Genomic DNA, 14,283 nt, shown 5'->3' with positions numbered 1-14,283 from the left:
GGATCTTGGTTGCTATCGAATTTTGTTTTGAATGTGGGCGGGGGTGTTAGGTTAAGAAATGCTTCGTGCTAGTCATGATAACTTGAAAATGCAAATATTGCATTGAAATTAAGAAGGATGAATCAAATTTACATATTTTGGGAACTTTGTACTGTTTTTTGAAAAGAACTCTGTTCTTGCCTGATAACTGTTGGATCAAGACTAATTAGCTTGCATTCGAACATAATCTGCATAAAACCTAGGCTGGTTCTCATCTGTATGAACGTAGGCCTGTCCTCCATGGCTAGAGACATCAAGACCTGCAATTTCCTCATCAACAGAGATCCTCAGAACTTTAAGCTTGTGAAGGATGTAAAATAGCGGACCCATTGTCAAGCTAACCCAGCCAACAATCGCCAAAGCCTCAACCACTTGGGCTCCGAGCAGACCCCAACCCCCACCCATTAACAGTCCATAAGGCCGTGATGTACCTACCACACCCGAATCGTAGGCTTGGACTACAAACTCCTCCTTTGCAAACAACCCTGTAAATATCAGACCCCAAGCGCCACACCCACCGTGTAATTGGGTTGCCTCTAGTGGGTCGTCAAATTGAAGCTTGAGGGCCAAGATATTCAGCCCAATTAAGACCCAAGCGGCAAAAAATCCACAAACGACTGCAGCCCATGGCTCAACCACCGCACATCCGGAAGTTATGGCAACAAACCCACCAAGAACTCCATTGCAAACATCTAGTGCATCCCAATGTCCCACTAGTAACCGCCGGCCGAAGAGGGTTATGATTCCGGCAGTGGACCCGGCTAATGTGGTAACAACTGCTGTTCGGCCCACTGCAGTCCAATTCCCTTGATCGGTTGTGTCCGGATAAGCCACGAGAATCTTATCAAAAGAGCCCGGATTAAAGCCAAACCATCCAAACCACAACAGAAATGTTCCGAGCACCACAAGGGTCACATTGTGGCCTCGGATTGGTATGGCCTTCCCAAACGCATCGAACCGGCCCACTCTTGGGCCTTCTATGAAAGAGCCCCAAAGCCCAGCAATCCCACCTACCAAATGAACCACACCACTTCCAGCAAAGTCGATAGAACCAGAACCAAACAGCAAGAACCTAGTCGAACCAGGATTGAGCCAACCACTTGATGACCAAACCCAGTGAACCACCACAGGGTACACAAACCCAGAGAGAAAGCAAGAGAAGATGAGGTACGCAGTAAATTGGGTTCTCTCAGCTATGGAACCACTTGTTATACCAGCAACAGCTATGGCAAATGCCCATTGGAAAAGGAAGAAGTCGTAGTCATAAGTTGAGCTGCTGGGAATGTCCTTGAGAGCAAAGAAACTGGTACCAATGAAAGGATTGGAATTGGAGCCTTCTCCGAATGCGAAAGCAAAGCCAAAGAGATAGAAAGAGAGGCTGCCTACCACGGCATCAACAACATTAGTGAGCATTATGTTCATGGCATTCTTGGCTCGAACAGAACCAGCGCAAAGCATGGCAAACCCGAGTTGCATGACGAAGACGAGGTAGGCAGAGAAGAGGAGATAGATGGTGTTGATGGAGCTCGTCACGCTTTCTTCCCATGTTGCCGCCATGAATTAGATTAGAAATGGTGGGTGATGATGAAGTGAAGAAAAGTGTCTGAAGATAGAAGGACCATATAAGCTAGCTTGTGATATTTGTGTGTCAATGAGACTTCAAGTTTGAAGGGTAGATACATATTTGTGGGTCGCTTTATGTATGCATGAATTATTGATAGGTCTACTCTCCCAACTTGGCTGTCAATAATCGGTTTGAGTTGGGGGGATTGATTTCCGTAGTAGGGCCTATTTGTTAGTGCAGTCGTGCACCATCAAATAGTCCATAAGCCTTTTTTTATTTTGAAATATGAGAAGATTTTGCCATATGATCTTGTAGTTCTGCTTCTATACCAACCATATATTATGGAACGTGGGTCAATACTGAACACATTAAATGCCATTTGCATGTTCTTGCAATTATATGACATTACGTTTTAATAGAATTTGATAACCCACCAATAACGTGCCATAGACAACACAAAGCATTCAAGATTGTGTACCATATAACCGGCTAGCTTGATTAAACCATAATAGTAGTGGAAGGCTCAACATTGTCATACATTCAATAACTAGGTTCTATACAGATGTAGTGATTACTCCTAATTACAGTAGGTAACTTTGAAAGGTAATCATTGGGATTCTAGGTACGAACCATGATCTTGCATTTTAACTCGGCTAGTGAGAGATGGTCTCATCATAACAATTGCAGACTCGTTGGCTCCGGCTTTAAGAGCAGTTCTTCCAGCTTCCAGGAACCTCTTGACAGCATCCTCTGCATAACTGTTGGCTTCGCGCACGTTCATTCTTTCGCCAATATTGGGGTAAGTGTTGAGTACATGATCACCGTTGAGCTGGGATGCAAGCTGGATCAGTTCAACCTGAAACTCTGAGAGGCTTATGTTTTCTTTAGGTCCCCCTGGCCTCAGTGATTTCGTCACCTCTGGAAGAGTTTCTGTAACAATGATCCGGAGCATTAACAGTGGATGACATTGCAAGAAAAGAAAAAACATTCGTCCAATGATAAAATGCATCTCTTTGTGAAATGTAAGGGGCGTATCATCCAAACGAAATAATCAGAGGGTTTAATGCAAACCTGGACAATCATCACGAGGAGTGTCACGGAGGTAAAAGTAATTCTCAAAAGTACCAGCCCATGCATCTCTCTTTGTCAGGAAGTTGGATTTTAAATTGAAAAGCTTCTTTACAGTTGCGGGAATAGAAGAATGCTCAAACTGGGAATGTGGTGTTGGCCCTGTTGGCTCATGGATCACTACAACAAAATGTAAAAAGTCAATCAATAAACCACACAGCCAAACTTGGCCTAATAATACCTTTAGGGTCACACAGTGTAAGTATGAAAAATTAATCACTGAAATTGATTGCTTATACTATATAGTATATACATGATGAGCATTCAGAAGGCACAAAAAAGAGGGTATAGAACTTCACACAGTATAGTTCTAATTGAAGAAAGGGGCAGATGTACAGATTCATATAGTGTAGACATAATACAACACCTTCTTTCATGTACAGTTGTGAGGTCTGAACCAAAACACTCAGAAAGAGATTATGGACACTATATGAGGGCAGGGAATGATATCAAGGTAAACATTAGCTTGGCCACCAGTTGAGGTTTTCACTGATTTAAAATGCATAAAACCCCGTTTCAAATATACATCAACAGAATCCCTGCTTACTAAATGCAATCACATAAAATTGCCCCTTGAAAGGGATGCAAACACCATGAACATTAGGGACTTGTACAGACTGCAAACACCAAAAAGCCTCTTCACAACTTGTTATAGGAGGGATGCAGAATCTTCCCAGAAACAACTGACAAATCCATAACGACTGCAAGGCTCTCTTCCCATGAACAGGACATTGATAACATTTCTTAATACTCAAACAGACACAAATCATGAATGAAAGCGATGTGAACCCAAATTGACATTACATAACATTATACTGCTACAGCTCAAATCTCAGTTGCGAAAACTATTAGGTGTGTAGTCAGCACAGAAAGCTCACAATTTCCCCCAAGATATCATAAAGGTATCGACTCCAACTCTAGAAGCCAAGTGAAAAATACTATTTGCAAAATTCATACAAGATGCAAAAGTTGATACCCTACCGCTACCAACCCCAAAGGCTACCAAATACCAACCTAACTCAACAATTTTCCTCTAACTAAGGACAAAACTTAAACCACTTAATCACTTCAGATATCGAAGTCCAAAACTACAAACAAACAAAGCAAAACAATGAAATATGACACAGTAAACAAAGCACACCAACCAAGGACTTAAAATCCATACAGGCAAGAGTATGATCTATCAAATCCGAAACCACTTTGACTCATAATAGCACACACGAATAATCTTGGACCACAGACTTAATGAACAAACCAAGTAAGAGAAACTCACCGGTACCCTTTTCGACCCAGGGGGAGACAAGAATGGTAGGCACCCGAACCCCCAACCGGTCAAACCGGAAGTAAAACGGGTCAGGCCCGGCAATCCCATCAGGACTAGGAACACCCGAAATAGGCGTAGGCACATGGTCATAAAACCCACCGTGCTCATCATAAGTAATCAGCAATGCCATTTCTTTCCACTGCGGGCTCTTCCTCAGAGTCTCGTACACCTCCTTCACGAACCTCTGCCCTCTCGCCACGTCATGCGACGGGTGGTCGTCATTGGCCGGCATCTCCTTAACGTCGAAGTATCGCTGCTCGATGACGGCGTAGTTGGGCAGCTTCCCGAGCTTGGCGTGGAGCTTGAACTTCAAGGCGTAGCTGTGGAAATTGGTCACGTGCTTCAGCTTCCTGAGGCTCTTGAAGAACAGAGAGGCGGGGATGTTCTGGTAATAAATCCCGAAGCTGAGGTCATTTTCGTCCAGGGAGTCGAAGATGGTTCGCTGCGGGAAGCCGTGGATTAGGTCTTTCCGGACGTTGCTGGTGGCGCCGTGTGACGTGGCGGAGTGGACGTAGAACCGGTTCGGCTGGGTCGACGCCGGCACCGAAGCGAACCACCGGTCGAAGACGGCGAACTCGTTCGCCAACGCGGTGTAGGCGGGGAGGACCTCCGGTTTGAAGCCGCTCATGACGGTGGCGGCCATGCCCGGGGACATGGACTCGGCCTGCTGGGCGAACCCGTTCATCAGCGCCGGGTTGCCGGAGCTCCGGTCGGATCCGAATATCTGTTCCCGGATCGCCTGGAACGAGTGGCCGGGATCGGAGTCGATGAAGTCGGCGTCGCTGGAGACGTGGACTTTCGGGGAATTCGGGTCGGAGACGGAGAGCCGGTTCGATTCTTTGCCGGTCAGGCCGTCGATTTCGGGTCGGGTCGACTTGAGCCAGCCGAGGATATGGTCGAAGGAGCGGTTTTCCATGACCAAAACGACGACGGTTTTGATGGGTCCTCGGATTTTGTGGGTTTTGCGCGCAATAGAAGAATGGGTAGAGAGAAGCAGGACGCAGAGGAAGAGAGCCCAGGTGAAAGAGGGTCGCCGGAAAGCCATGTCCGGTGACCCAGAGAGAGAGAGAGAAAAAAAGCCAAAAGCTTTGAGTGGTAGTGAAGATGAGGATCAGGTTGTGAAGCTTGAACTAAGAGTTGTAGAGGTTGAAATGGTATAGGAGTATATGCTTTGGAGAATCAAAGATAACGCCTTTCTGAGATGGAGGCTTTGTTGGGTGGCGATTTGGTTTCTTCTTTCAACGGCCGAATTCAAGATTGATCGACAGACGTTTCAAAGGTTTCTTTACTCTTTTTTTTTTTTTTTTTTTGTTTCTTTATTAATAAAGATTGGAGTACGCAAAGCCGTAAAGTGGAGAATGAACTACTCCCAAAATTCATACGTGGCATTAATGGATCCATAGGTTTTTGGCTGGATGAACACTACTAAAGATTTTGGAGGCACTCATCTCCACCGATTGCACGTTTACTTACTTGGAATGAAAGCGAATGATTACAGGATAAAACTATTCATACGTTTATTAACACATAAAAGAATTGGAATGATTTCAGCTAAAAGTATTTCTGCGATGAATCGGAATGGGTGTAGGTCCTACCTCTTTATAAGGAATCGATTCCTGAATACTCAGGAATTTGATTACGATGTGGGAAATGGGTTTAGGAATCAACTCATCCAGAATTAATATCGATTCATTTCCTCTTCCATTCCAGTTGTCTCCGATTCATGATTATTTTCCATTTCAAGTAAGTAAACGTGTTATAATCTTTTGATTCTATTAATATAGTCTGTTATTCTGGGTTCTAGAAATAGTATTGACTTCTTGGAGTAGACTTAAAATAAAAGACTCTTCAAGTAGACTAATTTGGTGTCTTTGTAAAATTGATTTTAAGTATTGATAGACCAGTTCGATTTGATTAGATCGGTTAATATAAAAAATTTAATTATTATTAATGGACGGATATGTTAATGTTCCAGTAGAATTTTACTTTTTCATTATCTTATGCTGTCATACTCAGTTCTATTAAAAACAATTCAGTAAGTAACTGGAAGACAAATGATTTGTATCCAGGGGAGGAAGGGTTTGTTGTTTTTAGTTGAGTCATGAAGGCCGCACTAGTTAAAAATTTGTTCTTTAAGGTTGAAGGTGATAGGTAGGTAATGGGTTAGCTTAAAAAAGTGATTGGATGAGCTTTTACTACAAGTACCTTAAAGTCTAATTCTCCTGTTTGATACGTAATCCTCGAGCCAAGTCCAAAATTTTGGATGAAGATATTCTTCTGTCACTCTTACCGAAATCATATTGTCACCTTGCACCAAAACCAAAAATCATGTATAGCTACCATAAAAGAATACAACTCATGTATAAATATTTTGCTACTATCGGAACACCCGCCTGAATTATACAAATTAATGGAGTATGAACTCATCACTTGCATCCTTGGTGAACAAAGATACCGACTTCTGACTTCTTCTGTCCCAAAAACAAGAAGTCACTTGATTCTAAGATCCACGGGAAAGCCCCAAAAATAGAGGATCAGTACATCAAGCATACCTAGTTGGTTTGACACAATGATGACTTGGTTACGAAGACAACAAATTTAGACATGGATTGGAAAGCGTGCACAAGATTCAACAATTATCACACACGTTTGGCTTGTAATATTCCCTGTGGTTCTATCACAGAGGATCTCAGTAAATAAAATTGCATCTGGTTGAGGTATGGAGCTAGCTTCGCTTAGAAAAGATGAAGCGCCATCTTCTGCTTGTTTTGTTTCCACTTGGGAAGCTTGTAGAATTCTCGTTTAGTCAGGCCAAATTTCACTTTGAACTCTTCTTCAGATAGATATGCCTAAATCCACCAGGAGAAGCTGATTAGTGATTGCTTACTAAATTGAGATAGAATGCCTTAAGTGTATGGAATCTGGATGCATAACAAACGGTTACCTCTCTTTTGGTTATGTCTATGCTGGTTTCCGGGTCTTTAGAATTGACAGTTAGTCGTTCGTATGGATATACTAACAGATTTATGTCATCCTCAGTTCCATCAGCCTGAATGTTACCCACATTTTTAGATAACTTTTCCTCCGATTCTGGGGAACCTGCAGATGTGAATGACCCATCTGCCAAAAGAAATTGAAGATGTAATAATGAGGTAGGTACTTGAAAAACAAGAAATGAAAGTTTCAAGACATTTAGTGTTACTTCTGAAAAAAGGTTCAATGATTAAAGATGTTCCGCCCATAATTTTGCAACACAAATGAAAACAAAGTTTGATTGCAAATAATAGTATAGGTACTGTGGGATGCTTTATTACCAGGACTACCATTCAGAGACGATCCTCTAAAGAGTTTCCTGGCAATTGGAGTTGAGTTGGACTTTATGATTGGAAATGAAACACCAGCAATTGGAGTTGAGCCGGACTTTATGATTGGAAATGAAACACCAGGTGCAGGAGAAAAACTTCTTCTCCGGCCATTGGAACTCATGGACTTGCTTCTCAAAGTATCCGGGGTCGTCTCCCTGGATAAAGCTTTCCATGAGTTTCTTATTGGTGCCTGAGTAATTCAACCAAAGACCCATGAGTATTGTGTACAATAACGTGCAGAAGACATTGTATGAGAGGTGATTTAGGAATCGGTAAGAAACAAAATACACTGGCAGAGAGATTATAACACACAAATGAAAGTCAAACGAAGTCATACAAAAGATTTGTAGGAACATCTTTTGTATGAACATTGTGAAGTCACTTACTTCTAACTGTTGTGGTTTTCCTTTTAGAATCGCAAGTTTCCGCTCAAATGAGTTGCCATGCATCTACAAAGACAGAAGTTTAGTGGATCAGATGAAATAGAAATGTTTAACTCATAAGTTCCTGATTTTTATCTTCATTTAATTAATAAAAACGAAATTTCAATGCTATGGAGAATCTTTAACATATATAATGAAATGTCCATGTAGGGGTGTGATCTTACATTTGATTTTGAGGGATCCCATTCAAAGAAACGAGTGAAAAATGGTGGTTCATGGCCTTCACTAACAACATATATAGGAGTTTCCAAAGATAGCCCTTCCACAAGTACATCGGTCTCAAGAAATTTCTGCCAGAACCAAGTACAGTTATAGGAAAATAAGAATACATATAAAGTTTAACACGATCAAGTATGAAAGGCATTTATATATTTACAGAACTAGCATCGAATTACGGCAGTACTGTTGCTTTGGAAAGATCAGATATTAATTTTTCTAGGTGCAGCAAAGCGACAATAAAATTGTGAATATGAGACCACAGAGATTGAATGATAAATTAATATGCAGTAATAGATTATAAGCCTTTAGGTTACTGGAATCACAAATGTGACGATTGTTATCCTTATAGTATCTGTGAAACAGTCAATCAAAGAAGTGAGAAGTTCAGGTGTAATGTACTTACCAGGCCAAGAGTAAGGGCTTGTTGCTTTGACTTAATATTTGAGTGGCTTCCAATCCAGACATATATCTCTATGTGGCAGTTGAGGACTAACACGTCTTCAGTATTTAAATCATCCTGTGTGAAATTGTATATCTCTTGCACCTGAGATATTCAAATTGATTCAGATCAAGTAAAGTTCAAACAAGTCTTGACAAGACAAACCATCCCTAGAATTTGATATATTATATTAATTAACAAATGCATAGCCGAAACCATTAGATGGAAATAACAACAACAAGGTACAGCAAATATACTAGTCATTTTGCAAAACAACTGAGCTGCATGCTTACACAAATGTAGGTAAAACTGTACCTTGAAATCACCTGAATGGGAAATTCCAATCAAGATGCAAAAGAAGCAAACCCATCAGTAGACAGAATTATACAGCCATGTAAAGCCATGCATGATGACTTGGAAAAGCTGCATTATCTTCCGAGAGAAAAATTTTGAAGACTAGAAATTTTTGTTACCTTCAGTTCCGCTCAACATAAACAAATGTGGATCATCTATGTATCCTTTTATTTCTTTTCCTTTTGCATACTCTGCCTTTTCACCAAGTGCACTCCAGAAAACATCAGATTCACTCCCTTCCCTGACTGATATGGCTTGCCATGTTGGCTAATCGGCACCAAGCGAAAATAAATACTTCATTATGATTATGAGTGAAGTATAAGTAAAGAGAGCAGTACTGAGATATTTCATGCAATACTAATTCCTCTCATTTTTGGTTTTTTAGACTGACTTTCTGCAAATGCCATATTTAGTATTTTCAATAGAAAGCGATTATGGTATAGAGTAAAAGTTCAAGAAATAGTCACATTTATTAGCTCCAGCATTCTGTCAAGAAGATCATGATCTCTGCTTGACGAGAGATTCCCAATCCAAGTGATAACAGATGTACCAGTTTGCAGGATGTAACAATAGGAAGAGTTCAAAGAGCCTGAAACCTGAAACAGTACCACTTTATACTCAAATCATACAGGCATATGTAATTCAGATACTGGAGGATCAGAAGTCAAGAGACACACTTTCATTGACTAGAAGCTATTGTACATTAGTAAAAAGCTAAAACAAAATGGAATTACAGAAATTCTCATTATAAGATAAACTCTCAAGAGAGATTAAAGGCTTACTGTATCAACTTGGATGGCCTGCATGTTGTTAGGACTCGTCCCTTGAATACGAAAAAGAGCTGTCTTGCTTTCATCATAAGTTTCATCTGCAATACCCTTTTCTGCCACAAACTTCTTGTATCGTTGACTCCTACCTCCCTAAAAGAAAAGCAAACAATTTCAGAAGATGAGAGACTATCAACATTAGATTAATTTGAAACAAAACCAATATTGGATTAGGAAAAGAAAAATTAAATAAAAAAATAGAGAGGTGTAAACCTTAAAAACAATTAATGTCTGTAAAATTGAAAAAAATTGAGATGGTTCCTTGTTCTCCTTAATCTGAGCCTGAAAACATAAGTCAGGGAAATCTAATTGGCATGAGTGATGCAGTTAATGAAGAATTCAATCCACTATATGAACATGGAAACTGTGTATTAAACAAGCTATCTTAACAGAACTTACCACAACAGGATTCCCCCTGCTTGACTCAACTATGGCATTCATATGACAGATAGTATCTCTTCTATCCTCCTGCATGCAAAACAGATAACAATTAAAGAAGAAAATTGAAGTTCACTAAAGGCTACCAAAAGCTGGATAGTTGCTTCAGATACATAGTAATTCGGAACTTAAACAGCTTTTCCCAGGTAAAGTAGTGATTTATATGGTCTTTCATTTTCTTCTTTTCCCTCCAGGAAGTCATGAATAGAACTATGAATAAATCACACAAAGCTACAACAACCTATCAATACCAGTCATAACAGTCATGGTTACCAACTCACCATTACGCTCCCACCACCAAGCCATGCATAAAATAGATTCTCATCCCTTTCGTTGCCAAGATATGTATATTGCAGAATGTAGCAATCCCCACTGAAAAGCTTTCTTTGTTCTGAGGCTGGAACAAGGGACAGTCTATCACCATCTACCCGCCAAACCTGAAATGTTATAGATTGCATTAGCATAAAGGAACGCAAGCTTAACACACAGTTTAAATGAGAATAACATTTTCAGATAAGGAGCTACTTTCAATGTGCCTCTGCAATCTATAAATGGCTGGATCTCTTCTTCATCAGGAAGCTCTTTCACTTCATAACCTTGGTGCTTGAACATTGCTGGAAGGAAGTACATGTTATAAAATTATATTGACACAAGTAATGCTATGACTACAGCATTAATGCTTATGCTGCTATGTCATGTTACAAAGTTGGGATTTGGTCAAGGAATTAGACCTGCTACTTTATCTCGACCTTCTTCATACAGCTTGAGCTCCACTGTTTGAGGCCAACTATCAAAATATGACCTAAACTTGGCAGTTTCTAACCCTTCAGTTATGGAAGTCACATGAGTACCAGCTGACCTGCCTTGGTTTCTGAGGAATCCCTGTAAAAGGGTAATGCAATCGTTGCTTAAAAAACAAAGCCCATGGCTATGTCATGAGATTCAGTTATAAGCTTTCCATTTATGTAAGTAATGTATTCCTAAGTAATCATACCACTGAAGTTTTTAGCAGAATATTTTCTTTACTAGTCACTCAGTGGGAGAAAAGTGATTCTTACTTCTGTAGCTGAGATTGATGTTTTCCTTTCTGTAACTGAGGTATGCCTTCCCATCCAAACAAAAATTTCTGAATCACAGTCCAGCATATAGCATTTGTCCGTCTCAAGCATTTCTTTACTTAATGAATCAGTTTGGCATGGACCTAATTTACCCTGAGTCATTATCCTGTAAATAGAAGAACATCAAAAAAAAAAAAAAAAGGAGGGAAAAGAAATTAGGAGTCATTATCATCCGCAATCTCATTCACTTGAACAAGCGTGCTGAGAAAGAGAAAAGCTGAAGAACTTAAAGGTGTTTCCAAAATTAGTCATGCTCACCATGAAAGTTTCACAAAGGGTGCTTCAGATTGTTTCTGAACAGGAGAAGGTGAATCCTGAGGGATGGGAGCATAACCACCAAATAAGCTCCAGAATTCACCTACATCAGGATCGCCAACCAATTTTCCATCCTCTGCAGCACTTTAACAATTAGTAATTGCTGTAAGGTTTCCTTAAATGAAAGAGAGAGAGGTTAGAAGATTTCGAACCTACAGTTGCCACCTCACAGTTTCCACAATGTTTATTCTCGTTGATGTACTGGACAACCTCCAAAGCTTTTGCTCTTTCTTGTATGCTAGAGTTGCACCCACTAAAGAGGAAAATTTTTGAGGCAGTATCAAGTATGAATACATCATTGTGGTTCAACGATGCACGAGAAAAAGGCACCTGATGAACATGCAGACCATACAGATCAAATAGTTAGCCAGGGATAGTAATAGAATTAGTAACAGGTATTTAGTAAGAAAATAGCAACAAATACAATGATCTCAATGTATTGGAAACTCAACAGTTGATAGCTTTTGTAGAAATTGAAATAAAAGTTGTGTTAAGTTTATATATCATATTAGACTAATAATAGGATCCAGAACATAAATACTTGAGCAACTCATTTCAAGCCTGGCTTACTTCTTTAACATGAACAACATGGTCCCCTTTGCAAGCTAACAAGGTGACTTTATATGTTTCTCTTTTTATGTGGTCTTGCTGTGATGCATATACTCCTTCAATGGGTATAATACAGGGTTTGAAATATGACAAAAACTTTTGAGTTTCCTGGCCTTGAATTTCCATATACTGCACAGTGCATGACCCAAGGGCTGCATCTAGTTCAAGTGCTTTATCTGATGCCAACGCTGAGTCCACCTGTCAATATGGTATTCCCTCTTGAGTTTTGATGCTAAAAGAGATCAAATTTACAATTGCCTAGAGATTCAGAGGCTTTAGCTCTACTAATGATCTTGCACCAGATTGTTTGTGCTGCTAGAAGTCATGTGTTACAAAATATTTTGCATGACAATTAGCTACAAACTAAAATAGAAGACAGGGTGAAAAGTGAACACCTTATTTGCATTCTTTCCAGTCCAATAATGTATGTCATGCTGAGGAAGGCCACTTTTTGGCAGAAATGTCTGTCATGATAAACAAGACTAAAATTAATCTAATTGCGTACCTGATAATATATTCTAAAAGGTAACAAAGATGATCCACCAGTAAAGTTGCAACATTCCAAGACAAATTACATATTACCATATTTCAATTTTTGAAGTATCGTATATATCAGAAGACATAATTACTGTCAGGTAATAGTTAGTCAAACTTGTTCGCACTGTATTATTACAAAAACAACAATGATAGTGCAATGAAATCAGTAGATTTGTCCATAAACTTACACTCAGGACTAGATATGCACTCCCAGAATAGAATCTCCCATGTGAAGGTGTCGGGACAGAAACCAATTTTTGGTTCTCAACACACCAAATTTCCAAGCCACTATCATATAAAGGATAAGGAAACAGCAATGAATTTGAACACCGGATGTACGAGACATCAAGAAAGATAGAACACTGATGCATAGTATTCAAAAACAATTGTAGACCAAAAAATGAATCTCAAATTTCCCAGTTATCTTTTGCTGAATGATGACAAAACGGCTCATATTGAGTATCAGAAAAGCTCCCAACTTTTCACTAGCTTGCCCCATCTAGTTATAAGTTGCAATCTAAGTTTTTCATTGACACAAAAAAAAAAAAAAAATTGAAATTTGTTGAGATTTTGACTATATTGCGACACTGAAATAAAATCATTGAAAGGATACAGCTTTGCTCCTGCAGCCTGGAATGCTGGATCTGTATCTTTAGCATAGATAGACATTGTGTTTCATGTACTTCACAGTCCACAAGAATTCTCCTTTATAACAATTCAATGAAATCTGATCAATTTCTGGAAATAAAAAGTAAAGAAAAGCAGTCAAGCAGATTGAGTGAGTAAAGTTCACATACCTGAAGTCCTTTTTGTGCAGTTATGGAGGAATCAGAGAAATGGGGTTCTGTTTGATTCTATCTGCAGATAAGAAGCAAAACCCAGAAGACCCCAGTAGTGGTATATTCCTAATCCTTTTGACCCTTTAAGAATGACGATGTAATAAAGAAGTTGGAAAATGAATAAAGAAACTGTACTAACTAGTCCATAGGAGTTTGGTAAAGCCATCATTCTGTTCACAAAAGGGAAAGAGGAAAAAAGAAATGCAGTGCTTGGCTTTAGTAGCCAGCTAATGTCATGGGCCCATTGCTTCAAAGTTAGACAAACAAAAGATGATTGAAAAAGGGGGGGCGTGGTCTGGACGGCGTTTCCCGCTCTTGGTACAGTTCAACTTCATAGTTGTTACTTGTTAGGGTGACCACTGTTGAAGTTCACAGCTTGAAATTGATATATTGGCTGTTAGTAAGTTGAAACAATTCTGTTACTATGTAGCCTAAAATCCCTAGCTGATATTCTTTGTAATGTTTTTGATGATTCAAAAAAAGAAAAAGACATGTTTTGTTCTATAGAAACTGTGCTCTGGATGGCGGCAGCTGCCCAACAAGACGACGATATGTGGATCTGAGAAATTGTGCTAGAATTAATCTAGTCAAAGAGTACCAAAATCATTCCTCATATTGAAAAGTTATGCCTACTTATTTGCTACAATTTGCGTCGAATGAAACTTCTTTTGTAATTGACATATATAATTGTCAATCAGGGTTCGATTTTGCATTGAAAACGGTAA

General features: G+C 39.5%; 3 protein-coding genes across 3 annotated transcripts; all 3 read right to left on the bottom strand.

Annotated features, from left to right (window-relative positions):
- Nucleotides 1-78: 78 nt before the first annotated feature.
- On the bottom strand, nucleotides 79-1,602 carry LOC112165499 (ammonium transporter 1 member 3). The gene has a single exon (XM_024302044.2). The coding sequence runs from the start codon at nucleotides 1,594-1,596 to the stop codon at nucleotides 202-204; it is 1,395 nt and encodes a 464-aa protein (XP_024157812.1). The 5' UTR covers nucleotides 1,597-1,602; the 3' UTR covers nucleotides 79-201.
- Nucleotides 1,603-2,015: 413 nt separating this feature from the next.
- On the bottom strand, nucleotides 2,016-5,361 carry LOC112165498 (non-specific phospholipase C1). The gene is made up of 3 exons (XM_024302043.2): nucleotides 4,005-5,361; nucleotides 2,675-2,851; nucleotides 2,016-2,533 (listed from the first exon to the last, which is right to left on the bottom strand). The coding sequence occupies exons 1-3, from the start codon at nucleotides 5,098-5,100 to the stop codon at nucleotides 2,211-2,213; spliced, it is 1,596 nt and encodes a 531-aa protein (XP_024157811.1). The 5' UTR covers nucleotides 5,101-5,361; the 3' UTR covers nucleotides 2,016-2,210.
- Nucleotides 5,362-6,397: 1,036 nt separating this feature from the next.
- LOC112167924 (villin-1) lies at nucleotides 6,398-13,740 on the bottom strand. Its single transcript, XM_024305029.2, has 23 exons — nucleotides 13,517-13,740; nucleotides 13,333-13,424; nucleotides 12,908-13,007; nucleotides 12,578-12,646; nucleotides 12,144-12,380; nucleotides 11,726-11,903; nucleotides 11,517-11,649; nucleotides 11,199-11,364; nucleotides 10,872-11,022; nucleotides 10,666-10,754; nucleotides 10,422-10,577; nucleotides 10,102-10,170; nucleotides 9,916-9,984; nucleotides 9,658-9,795; nucleotides 9,343-9,471; nucleotides 8,995-9,142; nucleotides 8,837-8,847; nucleotides 8,486-8,626; nucleotides 8,028-8,153; nucleotides 7,807-7,869; nucleotides 7,370-7,610; nucleotides 7,000-7,175; nucleotides 6,398-6,904 (listed from the first exon to the last, which is right to left on the bottom strand). Exons 2-23 carry the CDS (start codon nucleotides 13,386-13,388, stop codon nucleotides 6,791-6,793), a joined length of 2,760 nt encoding a protein of 919 aa, XP_024160797.1. The 5' UTR covers nucleotides 13,389-13,424; nucleotides 13,517-13,740; the 3' UTR covers nucleotides 6,398-6,790.
- Nucleotides 13,741-14,283: the final 543 nt, after the last annotated feature.

This window comes from Rosa chinensis, chromosome 5 (assembly GCF_002994745.2).
Source record: "Rosa chinensis cultivar Old Blush chromosome 5, RchiOBHm-V2, whole genome shotgun sequence".
In the NCBI taxonomy this organism is placed as follows: Eukaryota; Viridiplantae; Streptophyta; class Magnoliopsida; order Rosales; family Rosaceae; genus Rosa; species Rosa chinensis.
Note: the sequence above shows the minus strand (reverse complement) of the source record. Positions and strands in the feature narration are given on the sequence as shown.